At 54.6% G+C, this 20,710-nt stretch overlaps 1 protein-coding gene across 1 annotated transcript in view; it reads right to left on the reverse strand.

The window, feature by feature from the left end:
• MXRA7 (matrix remodeling associated 7) overlaps positions 1-20,710 on the reverse strand; it is a 29,007-nt gene that overhangs the window by 6,913 nt on the left and 1,384 nt on the right. Inside the window, exons 2-3 of the mRNA XM_033438585.2 lie at positions 5,716-5,773; positions 1,060-1,156 (exon numbers count right to left, since the gene is read on the reverse strand). Of these exons, the coding sequence (XP_033294476.1) occupies positions 1,060-1,156; positions 5,716-5,773 (155 nt within the window). The remainder of the gene's footprint in view (positions 1-1,059; positions 1,157-5,715; positions 5,774-20,710) is intronic.

The following is a 20,710-nucleotide window of genomic DNA, read 5'->3' on the forward strand; positions in this document are numbered from 1 at the left end:
CGGATCACACCCAGAGGCAGCGGCTGGGCACCGAGGAGCGGGGGGCTTCCCCAGGCTGGGCTCACCCTGCCACCCCTCCGCCCCCGGTGAAGAGCCTTCCAGGCCAGGTTTGGAAGGACTGGCGGCGGCTCCAGAAAGGGAAAGGGGGTTCTTGTGGGCACAGGGCCTTCTGACTTGAGGGGTGCAGGGTGGGCTTGGTGATAATGAAAGGGTAGTTGAGATCTGCATCCTGGAATACTAAAGCCTCCATTCCTGACCCTAGAACCCAGCTTACACTAGCTAGGAAGTAGGGGAACCCAGCTTACACTAGCTAGGAAGTAGGGGGTGATCCCCCAGCTCCTCCGGGTTGCTGGGCTCAGAAAACACAGGCCCCCATTTAGCTCTGTGCTTAAACCGGAGGACCCCAGGCCACAGGCTGGCCCGTGTCAGACCACTGGTTCTCCCCCATGGCCTGTCCCCACTGCTCCTTAGGAGGGAAGCCCAGGGGTGTGCATGGGTGCCCGGCTGGGGGCTGGCGGGGCAAGAGCCCAATTCGAAAAATGAGGAGCTGCGTGGCTGCAACTGCCTCAGAGCTCCGTGGAGCAGAACAGATAACAAATGACTGCTGGCCCTGGGCTGGGGGGTTTGGGGGTGCTGAGGGGGGTTGGTGGCCGAGTGGATGAGCAGGAAGAATCATGCTGTGTCCTGCAGTGATGGATTGGTTGTGTCATGAACCCTCCGTGTAAGTGAACAGGCGGATCTGCTCCAGGCTCTTCCCAGGCATCTGCTTTTTCCCTTTTGGTGGGGGAGGGGTGGGGTGCAAGAAGGGGCTCGGCCACCCTCCCCCCATCACCGTCACACGTTCCTCCCGAGGGCCCCAAGGGGACTGTCGGGGGAAATCGAGCCTGGCCGACTATTGCCAGGACAGGGGGGAGAAACCCCCAAAATGGAAATGGAAGAGTGCGGGGCTGGCAAAGCTTACAGGAGGCCCTCCTCCTCTCCCACCTGCGACGAAGGGGGCTCACGGCGGTACCGGTACCGGAGAAACCTGAGCGACCCCGAAGAGGGTGGGCGGCCTACCTCTGTTCCTCCTCCAGTTCCTCCTTGGTCATCATCTTCCTGTACTGGTTTCCCCTCAGCTTCCCAGGGCTGTATTTGAAGGAGAAGGCCTCTCCCCCTGTAGAGAGGACACACAGTAAGAGCCAGTTAGGGTGCTGGGCCCGCCTGCAACTTCAGGCCCCTTTCCCTTCCAAAGAAGGGTTTTCAGAGAACCACCTGAGCCAGAGAGGGCGCCCCCGCTTCAAATAGGGGCAGATGGGCCCACGCCCACCCCGGGCCAGCTCACCTAAGCCTCAGAGAGCGCTGGACACCCACAACATCGGCTCACCCTCCCCTGGGCCTGGCAGGTCCTCCCCCCACACCACTTCCGCTTAGGGACTCTTTTGGGAACTTGAACCGGGGATGAGGCAGCTGGAGTGAAGCGAGCATCGCCACCCCACCCCCACCCATGCTATTGAGTTCCATCCACCAAAGGCCGGTTCCCTTCCAAGACCAGGTTGAGCCGTCCACAGAGCTGCCTGTGGGCCCCTCTCCAGCAAGCGCTCTGGCCCAGCAGCCACCCGCAAGGCTTTTCTCCCCCTCAGCCTGACCCTGCCCCCTTCCCCATGACTGCTGTGCTAATTACACAGTCGAGGGCCCTTATCTCTGGGAAGCAGCCTGTGCTAAGGCGCTGGGTTCCCTGCCTCTCCTCGGGTCCCAGGTCCAGAAGGCTGCAGGGACCCCCGACCCTCCTGCCAAGGTCCTCGGGTCTCCCGGGCTTGGGGGTGCCCTCCCTGCCGTCCAGGGGCATCATGTCGGCAGGCCCCTTCTCTCTATGCCCCTCCCCGCAACCAGTTATTAAAAATCGGAAACAACGCATCTAGCCCACAATGGGACCTGGGAATGATGTGGCCTGTTCTCACGGTGTTCAAATCGGTCATTAAAACCAGCCCTTAGGGAAGTGCCTGGCGGTCCAGTGGTTAGGACTCAGCGCTTTCACTGCCGAGGGCGGGGTTCAATCCCTGCTCGGGGAACTAAGATCCTGCAAGCCACGTGGCGTGGTCAAAAACCAAAAAACCAAAAAAACCAAACCAAAAAACCCCAGTACTTATTGCTGAACGGGTTTGCCAGTCCCAGAGCAGACCCCGTAGCTGCCTTGGAACAAATGAAAGGGCAGCTCTAGAGGTCTGAAGAAGGCACACCAGGGGGTGTGGACAGAGGAAAACAGGGACGTGTGATATAGGGAAGCCAGGCCAGAGGAGGCAGCATGTACAGGTGAAGGCTGCAAGGGCAGAAAAGGAAAGAGCTCTAGAGCATTCCCCTGGCTGAATGTCCAGGTGGAGAGAGTTCCCTTAGGAAGCAATGCCCTTATGTGGTCCTTCAGCCCAGCAGGTGGAGGGTAGACAGCCTCCGGTCAGCCTCGGGGATAGAGGCTCAGTGCCTGTCTTATCTAATTTCAGTTAATGTATAAAGAATTGAGTATGGGAAATGCAAGACCAGCAAATCACCCTCCCACATGGATGTATTCTTTTTCACTTCTGTTCTATAGACAAGCAAATCACCCTCCCACATGGATGTATTCTTTTTCACTTCTGTTCTATGTCACTCCAGTGTCAGGGATCTCAAACACCTCCACATCCTGCCCTGGGGCCACCCGGACCTCCTCCAGCTGGCAGCTGTCCCGAGTGATCAGACAGGCTGATGTGGGCTCCAGGGAGGAAAAGGCTGCAGCCTCTGAGATTCGAGTTCTCTCTGGGCTAAAAGAAGGTTCTGGATGCAAATTCAGAACCCAGGCATTGTAGCTGGGGTGGCGTTTGCTCTCACCACAGCCTGACTTTGCAGGAGAATCTGGCCGCCAGGGCTGAGCCCTTGCCTTAGGAAGCAGTTACCGTGTTTATACCAGGATTAATTCGCTCTTCATTCATTCAGCAAATACTTAGCGAGCATTCTGCTCGGTGCTGGGGACTTAGCAGAGAAGAAAACATACAGCAAGCAAAGATGAGTAATTAAAATACAGAGTTTGGGACTTCCCTCGGGGTCCAGTAGTTAAGACTTCGCTTTCCATTGCAGGGGGTGCAGGTGTGATCCCTGGTCAGGGAGCTGAGATCCCACATGCCTCGTGGCCAAAAAAAAGACTTAAAAAAGGTCCATGTTAAAAAATCTTATAAAATAAATAAGTAAAATAAAATAAAATACAGAGTTTGCAGTAGGTCCTGAGAGCTCTTCAGAAAAGGACAGCAGGAGGGGAGAGAGAGGCAGGGAGGGGGCTGCTTGGAAGTTTAAGCGGGGGGCGGGGGTGTCAGGAGGGGCTTTACAGGTGATGCTGCAGGTCTGGGGAGACAGAGCCAGCAAAGCAAGGAAGCCAGTGGGGGGGGGGCAGGAAGCAAGGGGACAGGAGGACACGAGGTGAGAAGCCAGGCTGCCAGGGCAGGCCTTGGCTCTTCCTCCTGGTGAGCTGGGGCTCAGCGCAGACAGATGACTCCCCCCGACCCCCCAGCCCCGGAGACCCCGCTCCCATCAGCTTCTCTTCCCTCCAGGCTGAGCTCAGCTCAGGCTGCTGAGCAAAGGGCCCGCAGCATCAGGAGGGCCCGCAGGCTCAGGGCTTGGGCTGCGGTGTCCGGGCATCTGGGAACTCTGCTGAGTAATTTGGGGCCGCCGTTTGAGGGGCCTGGGTGTTTGGTTGTCAGGGAAGAAACTGCCATGGGGCAGAATCACACGGAGCTAGTCTCAGAGTGAGCTCACAACCATGCTGGCTTCTGGACCTCAGCAAGAGGCAACGGACAAAGAAGACGGATTAACTTCGACTTCAAGGTCATTGTGTTGCTACATTTTAGAAAAATAAGACATAAAACATGCTGCCAGCTGGGTACTACTCAAGGTTTCAATCTGTGGGGCCGCTCTGACTATGCTGCTTCGAGCCAGAGGGAACGAACCACTTGAAAAGGCTTTCACTTAATCACATATGGTGCGACGAGGGATCCACGGCAGCGTCCAATTTTGCTAGACCAGGAGGGTTCAGCGTGGGAGCCCCCTGGGAGGGGGGACTTCCTCGTGCAGCTTTCTGAGTCCACCCAGCCGCTCAGGGAAGGCACCTTAGCAGACACTGAGCGGCTCACTGCAGAGGGGCTGGGAGCCTCTCACGTTTTCTGCTCACAGCTGGGGCCCTAAATCTCTCCTGCCTCCGCCTTGTCAAGGCTGGGAGGAGGCGGCTGGTGGATGGGCAAGGTCCAGGAGCAGCAGTCAGATAAGGACGGAGGGCCGGGAGACACTGCCCACGGCTGGGTGTGGGGCTGCACATCTATGGGGTCTGACAGGGTTTCGGAAGAGGGGTCTGCTGAGCCTCCCCTTGTGCTGGCCCAGGGGCCTCCGGCAGCCTCGGCGCTTGCCTCCTGTGTCCCCAAATCACTACTGGGATCCAGTAACGTGGCAGGGACAGACCCCAGGCCCACGGTTCCTGCAGAGGATCTGGGGAGTAAACAGCTGGAGGGAGAGCCCCTGGCAAGGGGTTGATGTCCACCCCACCCATACCCCCCCCCCCCCCCAGCCTCCTGCCCTTCCCTCTTCCTCTAAGGCTCTATTGATAGAAACTGAAGGCCCATCCCTGCTGGGCCTCAGGGGAAGCTTCCCCACCCCCCATCCCCCCAGCCCAGCCCTGCCTGCCTGGCCCACACCAGCCTTGGTTACTGCATTCCTGCAACCTTCTCTTTCCAGGACTCCTGCCAGCTGTTGGCTTAAAATCACAGCAACAGACTCCCTTTTTAAAAAAACATGAAATATTTCGAACGTACACAAAAGTACAGCAAGTAATAAGTCCTCCGTGTACTTGCCATACAGATTTGACAAATGTTGACATTTTGCTATTTTTGCTTCAGCTTCTTTTTTTTTTTTTTTTTTTCTTTAAAGAAATAAAACATGACAGAACCAGCAGAAGCCCCACACCGTGTCTGGTCCTGTCTGTCTGTCTGGGGCACTGGTCCCCGTGGGTGGCCACAGCAAACACACTGTCTTCTACCCGGTCAAGTCAAAATTGCTCAATGCTCCCGGTCACTCCCTCTCTCTTCCCCTAGCTGCCTGGAACCTGATGGCCACGCTAGTCAGCTGGAGCTGCTTCGGAATCAGGCGTTTCCTCTCCGGGGGACTTTAACCTGCAGAACCCCGGGAGGCGGCCCAGTAAGTGGCTTTAGTCTCCATAAAATAGGTCCGAGATATTTGGAGAGAAATGTGAAATGTACAAATAGGGGATGAGAAAGGAGTTAAGAGGCACTGCAGGAAACAGAAGGTCAGTGACGGGCCACCTGTATTTGGAGACAACACACTGTATAAATGGAAAAGTAAAGGCCAAAAGAGCAAAGCAGGGACTTCCCTGGTGGTCCAGTGGTTAAGACTCCAGGCTTCCACTGCAGGGGGCACTGATTCAGGTTAGATCCCTGGTCAGGGAACTAAGATCCTGCCTGCCACATAGGTGGTCAGGGAGATGGGTGCAGGAAGGCAGGGGGTCAGAGAGGAGTGGGCTCCAGCCTGTGTCCTCTGGGTTGCGGCAGACACAGCTTCGCAGCCCCTCTCCTCTATCCTCTCCCCCTCCCCCTGCCACTCAAATCCTCAGCTGGGGAATCCAAAGGGCCGTGGCACAGCCTAGCCTCCACAGCCAGACACGAGCCGGGCGGCCTCAGCGGGCAGCGGTGCGCGGGTCCCACTCACCGTCGTCTTCCTCAGGCCCCGCCAGGGGTGGGCCCTCCACGCCATCCAGCTCCTTTTCCTGCAAGACAAGGGGAGGGCTCAGTGCTTGCGCACCTGATTTACATGTTTGATACTGTCATTCAGGGTTTGACCCCTCGGTCAAAGCAACCTGACCCCTGGGTCTGCTCTTAGGATAGATGTGCTTGGGGACCGGAAGCGGGTGACCGCCTCGGGGAGAGGGGGCATTGGTGGACAGGACGTCGCGGGGAGAGGAAGGGACCGCCCAGGGCCAGCCTGACCACTCACAGCACCCGCGCTGTCCTTTGAGCGTGGCCAGGAGGTCCTGAGTGGGGGCCACGGTCAACAGCAGGTGGAAACAGGGACATCAGCGGGAACTCCCTGGTGGTCCAGTGGTTAGGACTCGGCGCTTTCACTGCCGTGGGCTCAGATTCAAGCCCTGGTCAGGGAACTAAGATCCCGCAAGCCATGCGGTGCGGACAAAACACACAAGCCAAAAAGGAAACAGGGACGTCAGTGCCTGAATTTTTGACCTTTGCACCTCGGTCCCTTTGCCTTTTCCAGGTGGGTGCTGGTCAAGTGGTGGGTGCCACTTCGGTAAGTGGACTGGGTGACTCCCACTCCTGGCTATAGTGAGTAGAACAAAAGGCACGAGAGGAAAGCTGGCGGGTGCTCTGGGGTCCGGGCTGGGCTGGGTGTCACAGAGAAGCTGCGTTTGTGGTCACAGGCTCCATCTCTGCTTCCTTTAACATTGTTTCCATCCCTGACCGTTTCAGGCTCCATTTTCCCAAAATGGGAGCTCCACCTCCCTCAGCCTGGTTCTCTCCCACGCACACGGACAAAATAAACAGAAGGCTGGAAGGAATGTCCCGGGATGGCCTTGTGTAAGGCAGGAGTGACTTCAACTTGCAGGAATGTTGGAGGATGACAGGGAGGTGCGGGTGCCGGGGCTCTGAGGGACTGAAGGGCCAGGGGACCTGCGGCCCGAGGAAGCCCAGCGGCAGACAAGGCAGAGCCGGCAGGTTTAGGAGAGGCGAGCCTGGACGTGAATGAGCTGCCCCACGGGGGCCGAGACAGCGCGGTGGGCTAATTCAAACCCAGGCCTTCAGGCTCCCGGCCCGGGGGTCCAGTGGTTTGCAGCCTCAGCAAGCTGGGCAGGCAGGCGCCCCAACAAAGCAGAGAGAGCTCAGCTGGGAGGCAAAGTTTGCACAAAGCCCAAGAGCCGGTCGTAAGTGGCAAAAACCCAAAGGGCCTCTCGTGACTTTCTCTCTCGCTGGACCCCACAAGATGCGGCCGGGCGGAGCAGGGCCGGAGGCAGGAGCTGGCGCTTCTCCACTTAGCAGTTTGCATCAGGCTCGGCGCCATCTGATGCGAGGCACGCTGCCCTGAGCGCTGGCCAGCACCTGGGGCTCGGGTGTCCAGACGCCTCCGGGATTTTGCCCAGCAGAGCGTCTTTGTGGCTGCAGGGGAAGGCAGGCCTCTTTGGGGGACAACGGAGACACCCCTTTGACTCAGCAAACCCAGTTCTAGGGATCTGCTCTGGGCTGGAAAACCATCTATCTGGGTTTTTATACGAGGACTCTGGGTGCAGGGGAGAACAAGACAAAACTGGGAACAACTAAATGTTCATCCATGGAGTTAAATATAGTATAGTTAAGTATATGATGGTTAAACAGTTTGGTCGGTATGTTCACCAAAATATTAACACCTTAAATATATTACAGTGCACGCATACACTGTGCAACACTGCCTTAAAAAGGAGGCGACTGGGGACTTCCCTGGCCGTCCAGTGGTTAGGACTCCACGCTTCCACTGCAGGGGGCACGGGTTCGATCCCCGGTCAGGGAACTAAGATCCCACATGCCACGCGGCACAGCCAGAAAAATAAAAATTTTAAAAATTAAAAAAAAAAATTTAAACAGGAGGCGACCCCTACGTACCGATGTGAAAAGCGCATTGAGATACATGACCAAAGGGAGAAGCAAGAAGCAGCACAGGGTGGAGAGTGCAACATTCTTGGTGTGCACGTCAAAACAGAAGTGCACATACACGCTCATAAATGCGGAGAAAACGTTTTCTAGAAGGACACTCAAGACACCGATAACAGCGACCGCCTTTGGGGAGAGGAGCTGGTTGGGGGCGGCCTTTCCTCTCCATCTTACACATTTCAGTATAATTTGGATTTTCTAATAATAGGCATGAATTGCATTTTTAAAATGCTACACAGGGATCTCTGAACAGTGAGCTTGGGGCTACTATGTATATTTTTCTTTAAAAAAAGAGAAAAAACACAGAAAGAAAAACAGATTAATCTAATCAGGGCTGGAGCCCAGAAATAAGCCCAATGCCAAGACTAGAGAGTAGGCCAGTTCTCCTACTATGTCGAGGGACGCAAAGGCGAAAGGAAAAACAACAAAAAAGCAAGCACAGCCCCTTCGTGAAGGAGCTCACAGTCCGGCAGGAAAGACATATACCCGGGCAATTGCCACCCAGGATGGTAAATTCAAGGACCAAGGCAGACCTCTTTATCCCAAAGAGACACGGCGTCAGTTGACCCGCCAGCACCCCCTGGGGAGAGGCTGGTCTACATTCGGATTTTGCACTTGACTTTTGAAGTGCGGCACTTTTTTTTTTTTTTTTTTTTTTTTGCGGTACGCGGGCCTCTCACCGCTGCGGCCTCTCCCGTTGCGGAGCACAGGCTCCGGACGCGCAGGCTCAGCGGCCATGACTCCCGGGCCCAGCCGCTCCGCGGCATGTGGGATCTCCCCAGACCGGGGCACGAACCCGCGTCTCCTGCATCGGCAGGCGGACTCTCAACCACTGCGCCACCAGGGAAGCCCCTGAAGTGCGGCACTTTTAAAACCGGTTATGACCCATCGGTGAGTCACGAAAGCAGTTTAGAGGTCGCTACTAGTATTGAAAAGTTGTGCAGCCAACGTCTTAGCGTGATTTTAAGATTTAATAACTTCAGAAGCATAAATGCTCCCAACATACCAAAAAATGTCATTTGAAAGGTTAGTTATCTACATTTTAAATATGTTGACGTTTCTTACCCAGATTCATATAATACCCCCGGCTTAGGGGCTCTAGCTGATTTTCAGACTTTGGAAAACCATTCGTGGGCGGATGGTCCGTGACTAAAGGGATTGCCTTTGTGAGTCCAGCCTTGTGATCTTATGAGGACTGGAGGCACACGTGACAGTCTGGACATGACCTCAAGGGAGGTCCGACCAGGTATCTGAGGTGCCCACAGGAGAGGACTCCTCTCCCTGCTTGTCCGTCCAGATTCCAGCACTCACAAAGACTTAAAATGAAAAACACAGCATTCAAATGTCAGGAAACTAAGTATAAAAGGAATTTAAATAAGTAAATACTCAACTGATGTATTTTGTAGGTCTGTAGCATTTACACTTCTTCAGTTATTAAGACTTAGAACTACACTAAGACTTCGGGGGCGACCCTGTATCCCAATACGAAATTAAAGATAAATAGTGGTGTGTGTGTGGTTGATGTAGATACCGTTTTATAAAACTTCTGTGACTTTATAGACAGGGGTGCAATTCAAATAAATAGATTTATTATTTGAGACTTAATGAAGTTTGGAAAACATTGCTGAATCGGCCATTTACTGTTTTCTGTCTGCACAGAAACCCCCTTCTTTCAGAAGATGCCCTTTGAAGCCTGTGGTCCTGGTGGGAACTGCCAGTCGGGCAGTCAGGCCCCCCCCCACACCACGATGGGCAGGGCAGGCGGATGTGACCCTGGGCCCAACTTCTGCTTGGGCACAAGGGACCTCTCGTTCCAGAACTGGGAGCTCGGGAGCTGCCCAGGGTCGCCGGGGTCGGGAGTCCCTGGCTGTTCCACCCCTGCCTCCCCAGTATGTGAGCGACTCAAATCCTGGTTCTGCGAAAGCTCCCCTGAACCCAGTTTCTGTCACCGACAGCCAGAGTCCTGACCACAGCCACCGTCCACTCACATCCCACTCCACAAGCCCAGAACATCTCATGTTCTGCCAGGAGGCTCTTGCCTCTGTCAAATACCAGCTGCACAGCAGTGGGGGTGGGTAGGGGGGCCTGCTCCAAGGTGGTGCCCAAGGCCTCACATTTACCTGGGTTACTTACTGGTCTTCTAGACAACATCATAATAATGGGAAGCCTTCCATTATTTAAAAAAAGAGAAAGTTTAAAAATCACTCTTCATTGCATTTTGCCCTTATTTTATAAAAAATGCGTAAGGGCGACTGAGACCAGGATGGAAGCCCTTCTGGAGGCTGGGACTCTTTGGCCTCAGTCCAGTGCTCTTTGCTTCAAGATGGTGAGCTGTGTGCACGACAGCAAAGGAGAAGAATAAAGGGAGACCGACCGTGTGCAAAATGCTGGAACTGCTCTGTCGAAGCCTTTGTCTGGAAGAGCAGTCAGTAAGGACTTTACTGGAAACTCCCTGGCATTCCAGTGGTTAGGGCTTGGCGCTCTCACTGCTGGGGCCCAGGTTCCATCCCTGGTCAGGGAACTAAGATCCCGCAAGCTGCAGAGTGCGGCCAAAAGATAAAGGATTTTACCTGCGTACCTGCTCGTAACACATCCCATCTTTAAGTTCTGCTTTGGCAGGTACATACCTTATGCATTCAAGCAACACGATGCTGGGGGGCCCTAAGGAGGGGAGCTCAGCTGAGCCTGAGGGGCGCAGGGGAGGCCTTGGAAGGGACGAGAATCCTGAGCTGGGTCTGAGAAGAGCTGGCCAGGCCTGGAACATCCCGGCTTTTCCAGTGACTCCTTGGAGTTTGGTGTGACTGCAGGGCGGGGTGGGAGGCCAGGAATGCAGGGCCCGGACTAGAGAGCTTATATAGAACAAGGCCCTGAGGAGCCACCGGAAGCTTCAAAGTATGGAGAAACAGGATGAGAGCTGCGTTTGGGAGCAGTTCGTGGGGAGGCACTGGCGAGACAGGAGGCAGGAAGGTTCAAAGCACAGGTGAGAGATGTAAGGGCCTGAACCGAGAGGCTAAAGGAATTGGGCCCTCAGCTCTGTCTTTGCTGAATGAGTCTCGAAGGCCCAAGGCGACTCCTCAGGGCTCTCAGGGTCTGAGTCCCACTCTGGGGCTTGCTCTCCTGTGGCTGGTGGGGCAGCGGTGCCCCACAGCTCGGCCAGGACCGGGCCTGGAGGCAGGATGCACCCAGCAGCTGCTCAGAGCGCTGACTGCAGATCTCACGAGAGGCCATCACCACTGTTGATTTCTGGTCCATGCCTTGGTCCTGAGAATGCTGCATGGTACCCATGCCTTAAGGGCTGCATTGTGTCCTTCCCCAAATTCATATGTTGAGGTCTGAACCCTCAGTACTCCAGACTATGACTGTATCTGGAGAGAGGGTCTACAAAGAGGTAAGTTCAGTCAGGTTATTAGGGTGGGTCCTAATCCAATCTGACTGGTGTCCTTATAAGAGGAAATGTGGACACGCGGAGAGACAGCAGGGAAGCTTGCACACAGAGGAGAAACCACGTGAGGACCCAGCAAGAAGGCAGCATGTGCAACCGAGGAGAGAGGCCTCAGGAGGGACCAGACCCCCGACACCTCGACCTCACGGTTCTGGAGAAAATACATTTCTGTTGTTGAAGCCATCCAGTCTGTGGTACTTTGTTATGGCAGCCCCAAGTGCAAATGAAAGTAAATCAATGTAATGAAAACTGTGAATTGGTGACACCCTCTGAGACTGACAGCTGGTGTCATCCTGGCTGGTCCCCAGAGCAGGCGCGGGACTGAGACCCCTCCCCGGTCAGCTCAGTGACCAGCGTCTCAGCAGGTTAGAGACTAGTTCTAACTTCACACGTTCTGGGCTACTTTTCTAATTCAGCTTTTCCACCAATGGAGGCAGGTGGAGGGAGGGCCTCCTGACAGCCTCGCCAAGGCCAGGAGCCCAAGACCGGAGTCCCCCAGAGGCCAAGACGGGATGGGTGGCGGAGGGGATGGGAGGGAGCTGCAGGGCCCACAGGGGCTTGGAAGGAGGCTTCTCAGAGCCCCCAGGGGCCACATGCATAGCTGACAGGCAGCACATCACCATTTATGGCTGCCCTGGCTGATGCAGGCCCGATACACAGGCTGAAGTAGAGCAGAGATGGGGGGAGACAGAGACAGAGAGACAGCTGTCTGTCTGTCTGTCCGTCTGCCTAAGGAGATGGGTCTGCCCTGGAGTCCTGCAAATAGGGTCTGTTGGACCCTGTGACCAGCCACCTGTGGCTGCACCAACGTCCCTGCCCCCCAGTCAGTCCAGACTGGTTTCAGACAGGGAGGACCACGGCTCCACCAGGCAGGCAGAGGGGGAGGCCGGCCTGTCCCTCCCTCCCCGCGTAGGCGGCAACGACAGAGATAACAGAGCTCTCCGGGGGCCGCAGCGTCCCCCACGCGCCGCCCCGCAGCCTGGGTCGGCCCCACTGACCCCTCCTTCTCCGGAGAGGGTTTCCTGGCGCAAGGGCTGCTTCCAGGCTCCCACTCCAGCGGGAGCGGGCGGGACATGGTTGGCACTCCTTCCAGAAGGATTCCATCAGGCAGTCAGGCTGTTCATCCTCCGCATTCAGAGGGGGACGTCGGCTGTGGGGCGAGCAGAGAGAGCAGAGCCGGCGCCAGTCCCCGGGGCGCCGGCTCTGGGTGGGGAGGATGGGCCAGCAGAGGTCATGACCAGGCCGCTCTCTCTGCCCGCTCCATCAGAACAACTCAGCCACCCTCGCTCCCGGCTGGGGCCGCTCAGGCCAGCTCTCTAAATCCACGCGTGCAGCTGGACAAGGCCCGTGCCCCGTGACGAGAAACTGAAGTCTTCTTGTCCCAAGCTGGCCTCCTCCACGTGTCCATTTTATCCCTGCCGTCACAGCATCTTGACGCTTTATCACGGCTTGGGAATGTTGATTTTTTTTCTTTCGTTTGTCCATGCCACACGGCATGTGGGATCTTAGGTCCCTGACCAAGGAGTGAACCCGAGCCCCCTGCAGTGAAGTGTGGAGCCCTAACCACTGGACCGCCAGGGAATTTCCTGCTGTTTCCTTTCTATTCTGGCTTCTAGACTCTCCCCGCCTCTGAGAGCCGTCTGGGATCCACCCCCTCATTCTCCCCACTCCTGTCTCAGTCACTCAGTGCCTTCACAGGCACGGTGTCCTCGACTCCACTCTCCTCCAGTCATCTGCTCTGAGGACAGCTTAAAATGCCGACTTCATGACGCTCTTCCTGCCAAAGCCCCATAATGACGGTTGCCACGTTCAATCCAAACAACCCCTGGCTTTCGAAGCTCTCCCGCTTCCAGACTCAGGGAGGTCAGTCTCTAAGGGCTTTCTGGTAAGTGCCATCCTCTCCCACCCACCACACGTGCCATGGGGTGCGGGGGCGGGCTGGAACGTGGGGTCATCCTTGGGACCACAGCCTCGGGCACAGGATCTGTCCTCGGCTGTTCACCCCCGAGCCCCTCTCCTTCCTCTGTCTGCATGCGGTCCTCTGAGATCACAGGATCTGACCTGGACGGTCTTGAGCTCATGTTATTATTCTACCCGCGGTCGGCAGAGCCCTGGAGCCGAGTGGAGGGGCTGCGGGGACCACTGCGAGGAGGAGGGGGAAGGGCAGAGGGGCAGAGACCCTCACCCAGAGCAGCTCCTCTTTTCCTCTGTGCACTGGGCTTCCTCCCGTGTAGGATTAAAGAGGGAAAAAGGTATCCGGGGCATTAAAAAATGTTAGAAAGCCACTGATCTAACATGGCTTCTACCCAGTACCAAACTCCAGTTGATAAAACCTTTGATGAATTGCCGGTTATCCAGTCTGTTTGAACACGTCTCACGTTGGGGGGATGACTACCTTACAGAGCCGTCTGCCTCTTTGGGGCACAATACACAGCTCTAGGGATGCACTGCAGGCAGGCGACACGCAAGGCCCTGGGCTAGAGGCTGGGCGTGAAGAGAAATAAGACCCCTGCTGCCCAGGGCAGTCCTACGAGGAGGCAGCAACTGCCTTTCGGCAGGAACCCACAGAGTTTTCTTTCCTTTTTGTTGTCATTGCAGCTTATTCATTCAGCAAGTTCTTTGTGGGAGCCGCTTGTCCGCCAGGCCTGTTGTAGGAGCTGGGGACGTGGCCATGAACGTGGCACGCAAGGACCCTGTTCTCACGGGCTGACATTCCACTGCGGCAGACAATGCAGGCTAAAATAAAAGATGATCTCAGCCCGTACTGAGTGCTGAGAAGGAAGCCAGCCGGATGGGACGATGTACTGGGGGGAATTTATATCCGCCAAGGTGGCCAAGGACACAGAGACTTGAAAGGGGAGGATGAGCAATCTGTGAAGATCTAGGCTGGGGAGAGTCTACCAGGCAAGGGAGGGGCAGCGCCAGGCCTGGCCTGTGTGTGTGTGTGTGTGTGTGCACTGAGCGGAGGGGGCGGGGCAGCTGGGAGAAGAGGCAGAGGGCCAGGGTCCTGCTGGGCCTCAGGGGCCCTGGTAAGAGCCCGGAGTTTATTCTGTGAGCGATGGAAGCCACTGGGGGCTGTAAGCAGAACAGGAGATGAGGTTTCTATGTTACGGACAGCGGACAGCACCAGCACGCTGGTTGCTGGTTGCGGGGTGGGGCTTGGGTGGGGTACACACTGGAGGCAGGGAGGCCGCTGGGGAGGTTACTGAACAGCCGGCTGAGCCCTGGACTGGAGCAGTGGCCAGGAAGATGGGCAGACGTGGCAGCAGGCAGGAGGCCTTCTGGAGACACGGGTGACAGGACTGGCTGATGGAGTGACTGCGGGGGGGGGGGCGGGAGAGGGAAAGGAAGAAACCAGGAAGACACGTGGGCTCTTGGTCTGAGCAGCTGTGGGAGTGGTGCTAGACTCTCAGTGGGATGAATGTCACTGGGCTTGGGGAGGAGGCGCAGGGCATGCCAGGGGGACAGAAATGAGGCACCCTTATGAGACATGACTGTCTGCGGTGCTCATTAGACAACAGAGGGGAGGTGTCTGGGAGGCAGCTGGGACGGTGCTGGGCTGGGCATATACATTTGGGCACCATCAACCACAGACCAGGAGGCCGATCGTGGCCAGTGTGTTCTGGGAGATGGCGGTGGTGGTCCAGGCCCTGATGTAAGTGCTCCACTTGATATTATGGGCAGGAGCTTCTCCAACAAAGAGCAAAGGAGAGGGAGGACCTGCTCAGCCACTGACTCAAGGGGCAGGGCTGGGGAGAGGGAGAGGGAGAGATTTAGGAGCTGCACACTGCCCAGGGCATGAGGAGCCAGCCTGTAGGGCGGTGTGTCCAAACGTCCAGACCAAAGGGACCATCCCAGACTCTGACCTCAGATCCCAATCAGGGCACGTTCCCAAGCCCCAAACACACTCTGTCTGGCTCAGACAGCAGCCTGCCAGATTCAATCCTATCAGATTAACAGTTTTTGGCACTGTTCCTATAAATCGGATTTAGAGGACATCAAAAGCTTCATTTAAAAAAAATACCCTGAAGCAGCAATCAGGCATCTACCAGACCCTCCATCAGTGGTTGAATTCTAGTCTCTACATTTCGGGATTAATAGAGAAGGTCAAGGACAGGGAAGAAAACTAAGGGACTGACCAAATCAGATCTGAGAGGGTCAGAAGAAGTGAAATCATTGCGTTGGGGAAAGCCAGGACTTAAGAATTTTGACCATGACTAACTCCAAGGGCAATACAGAATGTAGGGGGCCAGCATTTAATATCTCCTTAAGATCTCGGCCTCCACCCGAGGAAGGGAAACCAGCTTTAGGTCATGAGGAATAAAGACAAAGAATGGTCTGACCCTGGAGTAGGTTTACAGATCTTCATAGGAGCCCACTGGGCCAGAGGTATTTTCTTGTCTTGAGATTGACCTCAGACTCTGAGCCTTCAGCAAGGAAGAATCGGGCCGGGAGAAAGAGTATTAATACCAAGGTCACAGAATTAGGCCCTTGCTGAGACCAAGCCCAGGGTTGTCTCAACCAGACTGCCCAGAGGGTTAGCAATGTCTGCCAGGATTTCTAACTTGGAAATATTAAACACGAGCACAGACCTCCCTGGCGGCACAGTGGTTAAGAATCCACCTGCCAGTGCAGGGGACACAGGTTCTATCCCTGGTCCGGGAAGATCCTACATGCCGCGGAGCAACTAAGCCCATGTGCCACAACTACCAAGCCTGCGCTCTAGAGCCCACGAGCCACAACTACTGAGCCCGCGTGCCACAACTACTGAAGCCCACAAGCCTAGAGCCCGTGCTCCGCAACAAGAGAAGCCACCACAATGATAAGCCCGTGCACCGAAACGAAGGGTAGCCCCCGCTCGCCGCAACCAGAGAAAGCCTGCGCGCAGCAACGAAGACCCAACACAGCCAAAACAAACACACAAAGAAAAAAAACAAAAAAAAAACGCGCGTGTGCGCACGCACACACCCCCTCTACCCAGGCCGTGAAACAAGGGCTGATGACTAGAAAGCAGACAATCCCAGATTGTTCCAGATGTTCAGACATCATTTTAGTTCAACCCCTTCATTTCATAGATGGGAAATCTACAAGGTTAAGTGACTTCTCCAAGTCCTAAGGCTATTCAGAGGCAAAAATACCAGATAAGCAAGTTCCAGGAATTCTTGCACTGGGTCTCCTTCAGGCTGGTTAATCTCATTAGCTGTTCTTTAGCCACCTTGGCCAGGAGAAGGTGACCCATGTGCCCACCTCCCCAGCAAGAGAGAAGGAATGATTGCTATTAGCATCCCAGGCTTCCGTCTTTGGTTCTTATCAGGCAGCAGGCAATCAGAATGGCAGCCAGCAGCTCTGTCTGTGCGTCAGGGCCCGACAGGAGGAGGGGTTTCTGGCCCCTCTTCCATTTATCTGTCCTTAACAGGGGCAAACCCAGTGCGCTCTGCCTCAGGTTGTTCCAGAAACGCTCTGGCTACCAGGGACTTGGCATTTCTCAAAAAGAATGTCCACCAAGGGTCTAAGTTGGTCTCACCCCTCCCACGCTGTGGTTTGGGCCGATGGTCTGGGAAGGAAAAGACTACAAAAAAGAAACTGTCTAAAAGTGAACACGCTCAACGTTTTATTTCTAACTCTCTGAAGGCAGACAGCTTTCTTCTTAAACACGTTCTTTGGGAGTTTACGTCTTCCCACTAAGTAGAAAAATTCTGACAGCTACATTTTCTATGTGCAAACAAGACTCTATCTCTGAAAGGATGAATGAAATTTAGCTATTAGGAAAGCCCCAACTTCTTTCTCATATGAAAAAATAATTATGAGCTTAAAGAACTTTACAAAACATACCCTCCTGCAGTTCTAAACGTTGAACTCTGCTTCCAGCCCTCTGCGTCATCTGGTTTAGTTGATGTACCTCATTGTGACGATCGTGAAGACATAATTCCTGTTTTGTGTTCGGCTTTTTTCCTTACTTATTTCTACCAATTTGCTTACTAATCTAACGTCCTAATTAACGGACATTTGGATTATTTCTGTTTCCCACCCCCCTAGAGAACCACTAGATCTGATACAGACTGCTTGTATCCCCCAGAACCTATATGCTGAACCCCCAATGTGACGGTACTTGGAGGTGGGACCTAGGGGAGGCAATTAGGCTTAGTGAGGTCATGACAGTGGGGGCCCCCATGATGAGGTTAGGGCCCTCATAAGAAGAGGAAGACACCAGAGTGTCCTCTGTGCTGTGTGAGGACACAGCAAAAAGGCAGCTGTCAGCTGGCTGGGAAGTGGGTTCTCACCAGGAACCGAATCCGCCAGTACCTTGATCTTGGACTCTCAGCCTCCAGAACTGGGAGAAATAAATGTCTGTTGTTTCAACCAGTCAATCTACAGTACTTTGTTATAGCAGCCCGAGCGGACTCAAAGTGGTATGAACACCTGCCAGGTATCTGTTAGCCTCCACTAAACTGGCTTCTGTTAAGAGAACAGAAAAGTGGAGTCATGCTGACACCACGAAGGTCAGGACATGAAAAAGAAAAAAATGAAAATAAAATACAATAAAGAAGAAAAAATAAATGAAGCTCAAGACACATGATGGGGGATGGGATTTACCCGCTTCTTGATCATTCTGGGAGGGCTAGGGGCTCTGCAGCTCCCGGGGGGCAGGCCTGCGGTGACAAGGCTGGTGACAAGATGGACCTAACAGCAAGGTAACTTCAGAAAAGGTGAACCAGGGCCCAGCTGCATGGCGACGACAGACAGAGGAGGCTCGGCAGCTCAATCAGACCAGCACCCCTAGAGTGCCCGAAAAGCCGAGCCGTTTCCTGAGGAATTCCTCACTGGGTTCCTTTTTCCCGACATTGCATGTCGGGAAATTCCAAGCCTACAGAGAAGGTGACAGAATAATACAACGAACACTCATATACCCTTTCACCTAGATTCACCAATCCTTAACATTTTTCCATCCATCTTTGTACTCTCTCTCCATACACACCCATGATCTGTGTGTGGGACTATGTGAATCATGACATGTTTATCCCTGAACGTTTCAGCATGCACCTTCCTAAGAACAAGGACATTTTTCTACATGATCACAACGCCGGCATCACACTCAAGAAAGTGAGCATGGATACAATAAAATGATCTAATAAACCATTCATTTGACACATGATCCAGTTATCTCCAAAATATTCTTTTTTTTTTTTTTTTAAGTCTTATTAAGTTTGTTACAATATTGCTCCTGTTTTATGTTTTGGTGTTTTGGCCTCCAGGTATGTGGGATCTTAGCTCCCCGACAAGGGATGGAACCTGCACCCCCTGCATTGGAAGGCGAAGTCTTAACCACTGGACCACCTGGGAAGTCCCCCAAATATTCTTTATAGCTCCCCACACCCCCGCTCCACCCCCCCACCCCAAATCCAGAATCCAATCAATGATCAGGCATTTCATTTGTCTTTCCTGTCTCTTTAGTCTCCTTCAATCTTCAACAGTCTCCCTGCCTGTGACATTGGCCAGCTGCCTTAGAGGAAGTCCCTACTCCGTTTCTGAGTAGACTGAGGGCCCGAGCACCAGGATGCCTGAGTCCTGGCACAGACAGAGCGATTTGACTCTAGTACTATTGAATGACACTTGACCCTTTGCCCATGACCACTGTTTGGTAGCCTACAATACAGCCTTGCTGGAATCCACATCTCCATTAGGTAAGAGGCCTGCACATCCTAAAATCCTAACCTATACCTCAGCACCCAAAAAGCACTGTTTCCTGGGCTTAAAAGGGACCAGCTCTTGTTCTTGACGTTGTTCTCCGTAATTCTTTGTGAGGGTGGGGCATGCCCACCCCCTCCCCTGCCCGCTCCCACACTAATCCCTCAGAGAGAAATGACAAGAGGTTTCACAATACAACTCTGCCCTCTGCTCGGCCTCCCTGCCCTGGCTGCTCTGCCCGCTTTTCTTCAGTCCCAGTTCAGCCTCCCAGCCCACGGAGGCCCTTCATGCGACTTGGTTCTCCTGCGCCGAGGGGCCGCTTCCCCATGGCCCACAGCCGCAGCGGAAGGCTGCTTCCCGGGGCTCTGGGTCCTTCTCAATAATCAGCTTTGTGAGGGTGGGCAGCAGCTGCCCCAGGCCTCCCAGGCCTCGCCAAGAAGGGAGGCGATTGGATTAGAATGGAAAATGCAGGGGGGAGGGGAGAGGTGAGTTAAGCGCCACTCTCCCGGGGCTGGGGCTGTGCCTTCCCGCTCTCAGCAGCGGGGGCTGCCCCCGCTCCACTCCCACTGCTGCTGCTCCCTTAGGGAGAGGCTGGCTGAGGGCGTCCCTGCTGCTTTCCCAAACCCAGACTTGAGTTATTTTTCCCCAGTGGGCCTTCCGGTCTGCTCTCCAGGATTGGGCAGTGTGATCATCAGAAGAAAGCAGTGGGACCTGCTCTCGAAAATGCCCAAGTCCATTTCCAGACAGTTGCTAGCAGCTCCTTTCGGGGTAATGCCACCACCGGGAAGGCGGGGGAGTGGGTAACAGTGGATATTTGTGTCCCCCAGCACCTGGCCCAGGGCCTTGTGCACAGCTGGAGTCGACGTGGGCTTGCTAGCTCAGAGAGGGCTGGAGACCTGAACCCAAAAGGGAAGGGCGAGACCTCCAAAGGAGGAAGTGGACTTAAACTTAATTCTCCCGTTGGGTGGATCACGTCAGGACAGGCCGTGGAGAGGAAGGAGGGACGCACAAGCCTCAACTGTCACGGTCATCTGCTCTGGCAGCACACCAGCTCCGAGGCTGTGTCCACCACACTAGCCTCCGTAAGGTGCCTTGTCCTTCGAAGCCCCCACTCGCCCTCACAGGACCTGCTTTCTCCCAGCCAGAGGCAAACCAGGGCTGCTTTTTAAAGAACCACTAAACCCCTTACATAGATATCATACTGCCGAGAGCCTAGAGGCCTTGTAGAAAGTTCTTTCAGAAGTGCTGTAACCCAGAGGATCGAGATGACTGAGCACCACTAAAGGACATTTTATTTATTTATTCATTTATTTTTGGCCGCGACATGTGGCATGAGGGATTTTAGTTCCCCGACCAGGGATCGAACCTGGGCCCCCTGCAGTGGGAGCGTGGAGTCTTAACCACTGGACCGCCAGGGAATTCCCTACAGAACATTTTAAACTTCAGTCCAGAAGCTGCCTCTGGGTGAAAAGGGGCCACTGTGTTAACTCTAGGAGCAGGGCTGACTGAGAGCAAGTGGCAGCCTGGGAACAGCCCCTATACCTCCCCTGCTCCCAAGAGAATCCTAAATATGGGAGCAAACCTAACACATCAGCACACGTCCAAACCCCACCTGCCATCACCACAGGTGAGGTCAGCAAGAACCACAGGGCCTCGGTGCTCCCTGGGATGAATACAGCAGCTCTCCTCAGCCTGGTCAGAATACACTCTAATGACACAATTAGTCACCCTCTTGTCAAGCAAAGCGCCTGCTCACAGGGGGTCTGGAACAATTACTCAGCAAAGAGAAATGCCTCCGCCCAGCCTCGCTGCCTCCTCCTCCCTGCAAGGATTCTCTCCAGTATAAACCATTGTGTCCAGCAAAATTCAGAGTGGGCGCTGC

This window comes from Orcinus orca, chromosome 19 (assembly GCF_937001465.1).
Source record: "Orcinus orca chromosome 19, mOrcOrc1.1, whole genome shotgun sequence".
In the NCBI taxonomy this organism is placed as follows: domain Eukaryota; kingdom Metazoa; phylum Chordata; class Mammalia; order Artiodactyla; family Delphinidae; genus Orcinus; species Orcinus orca.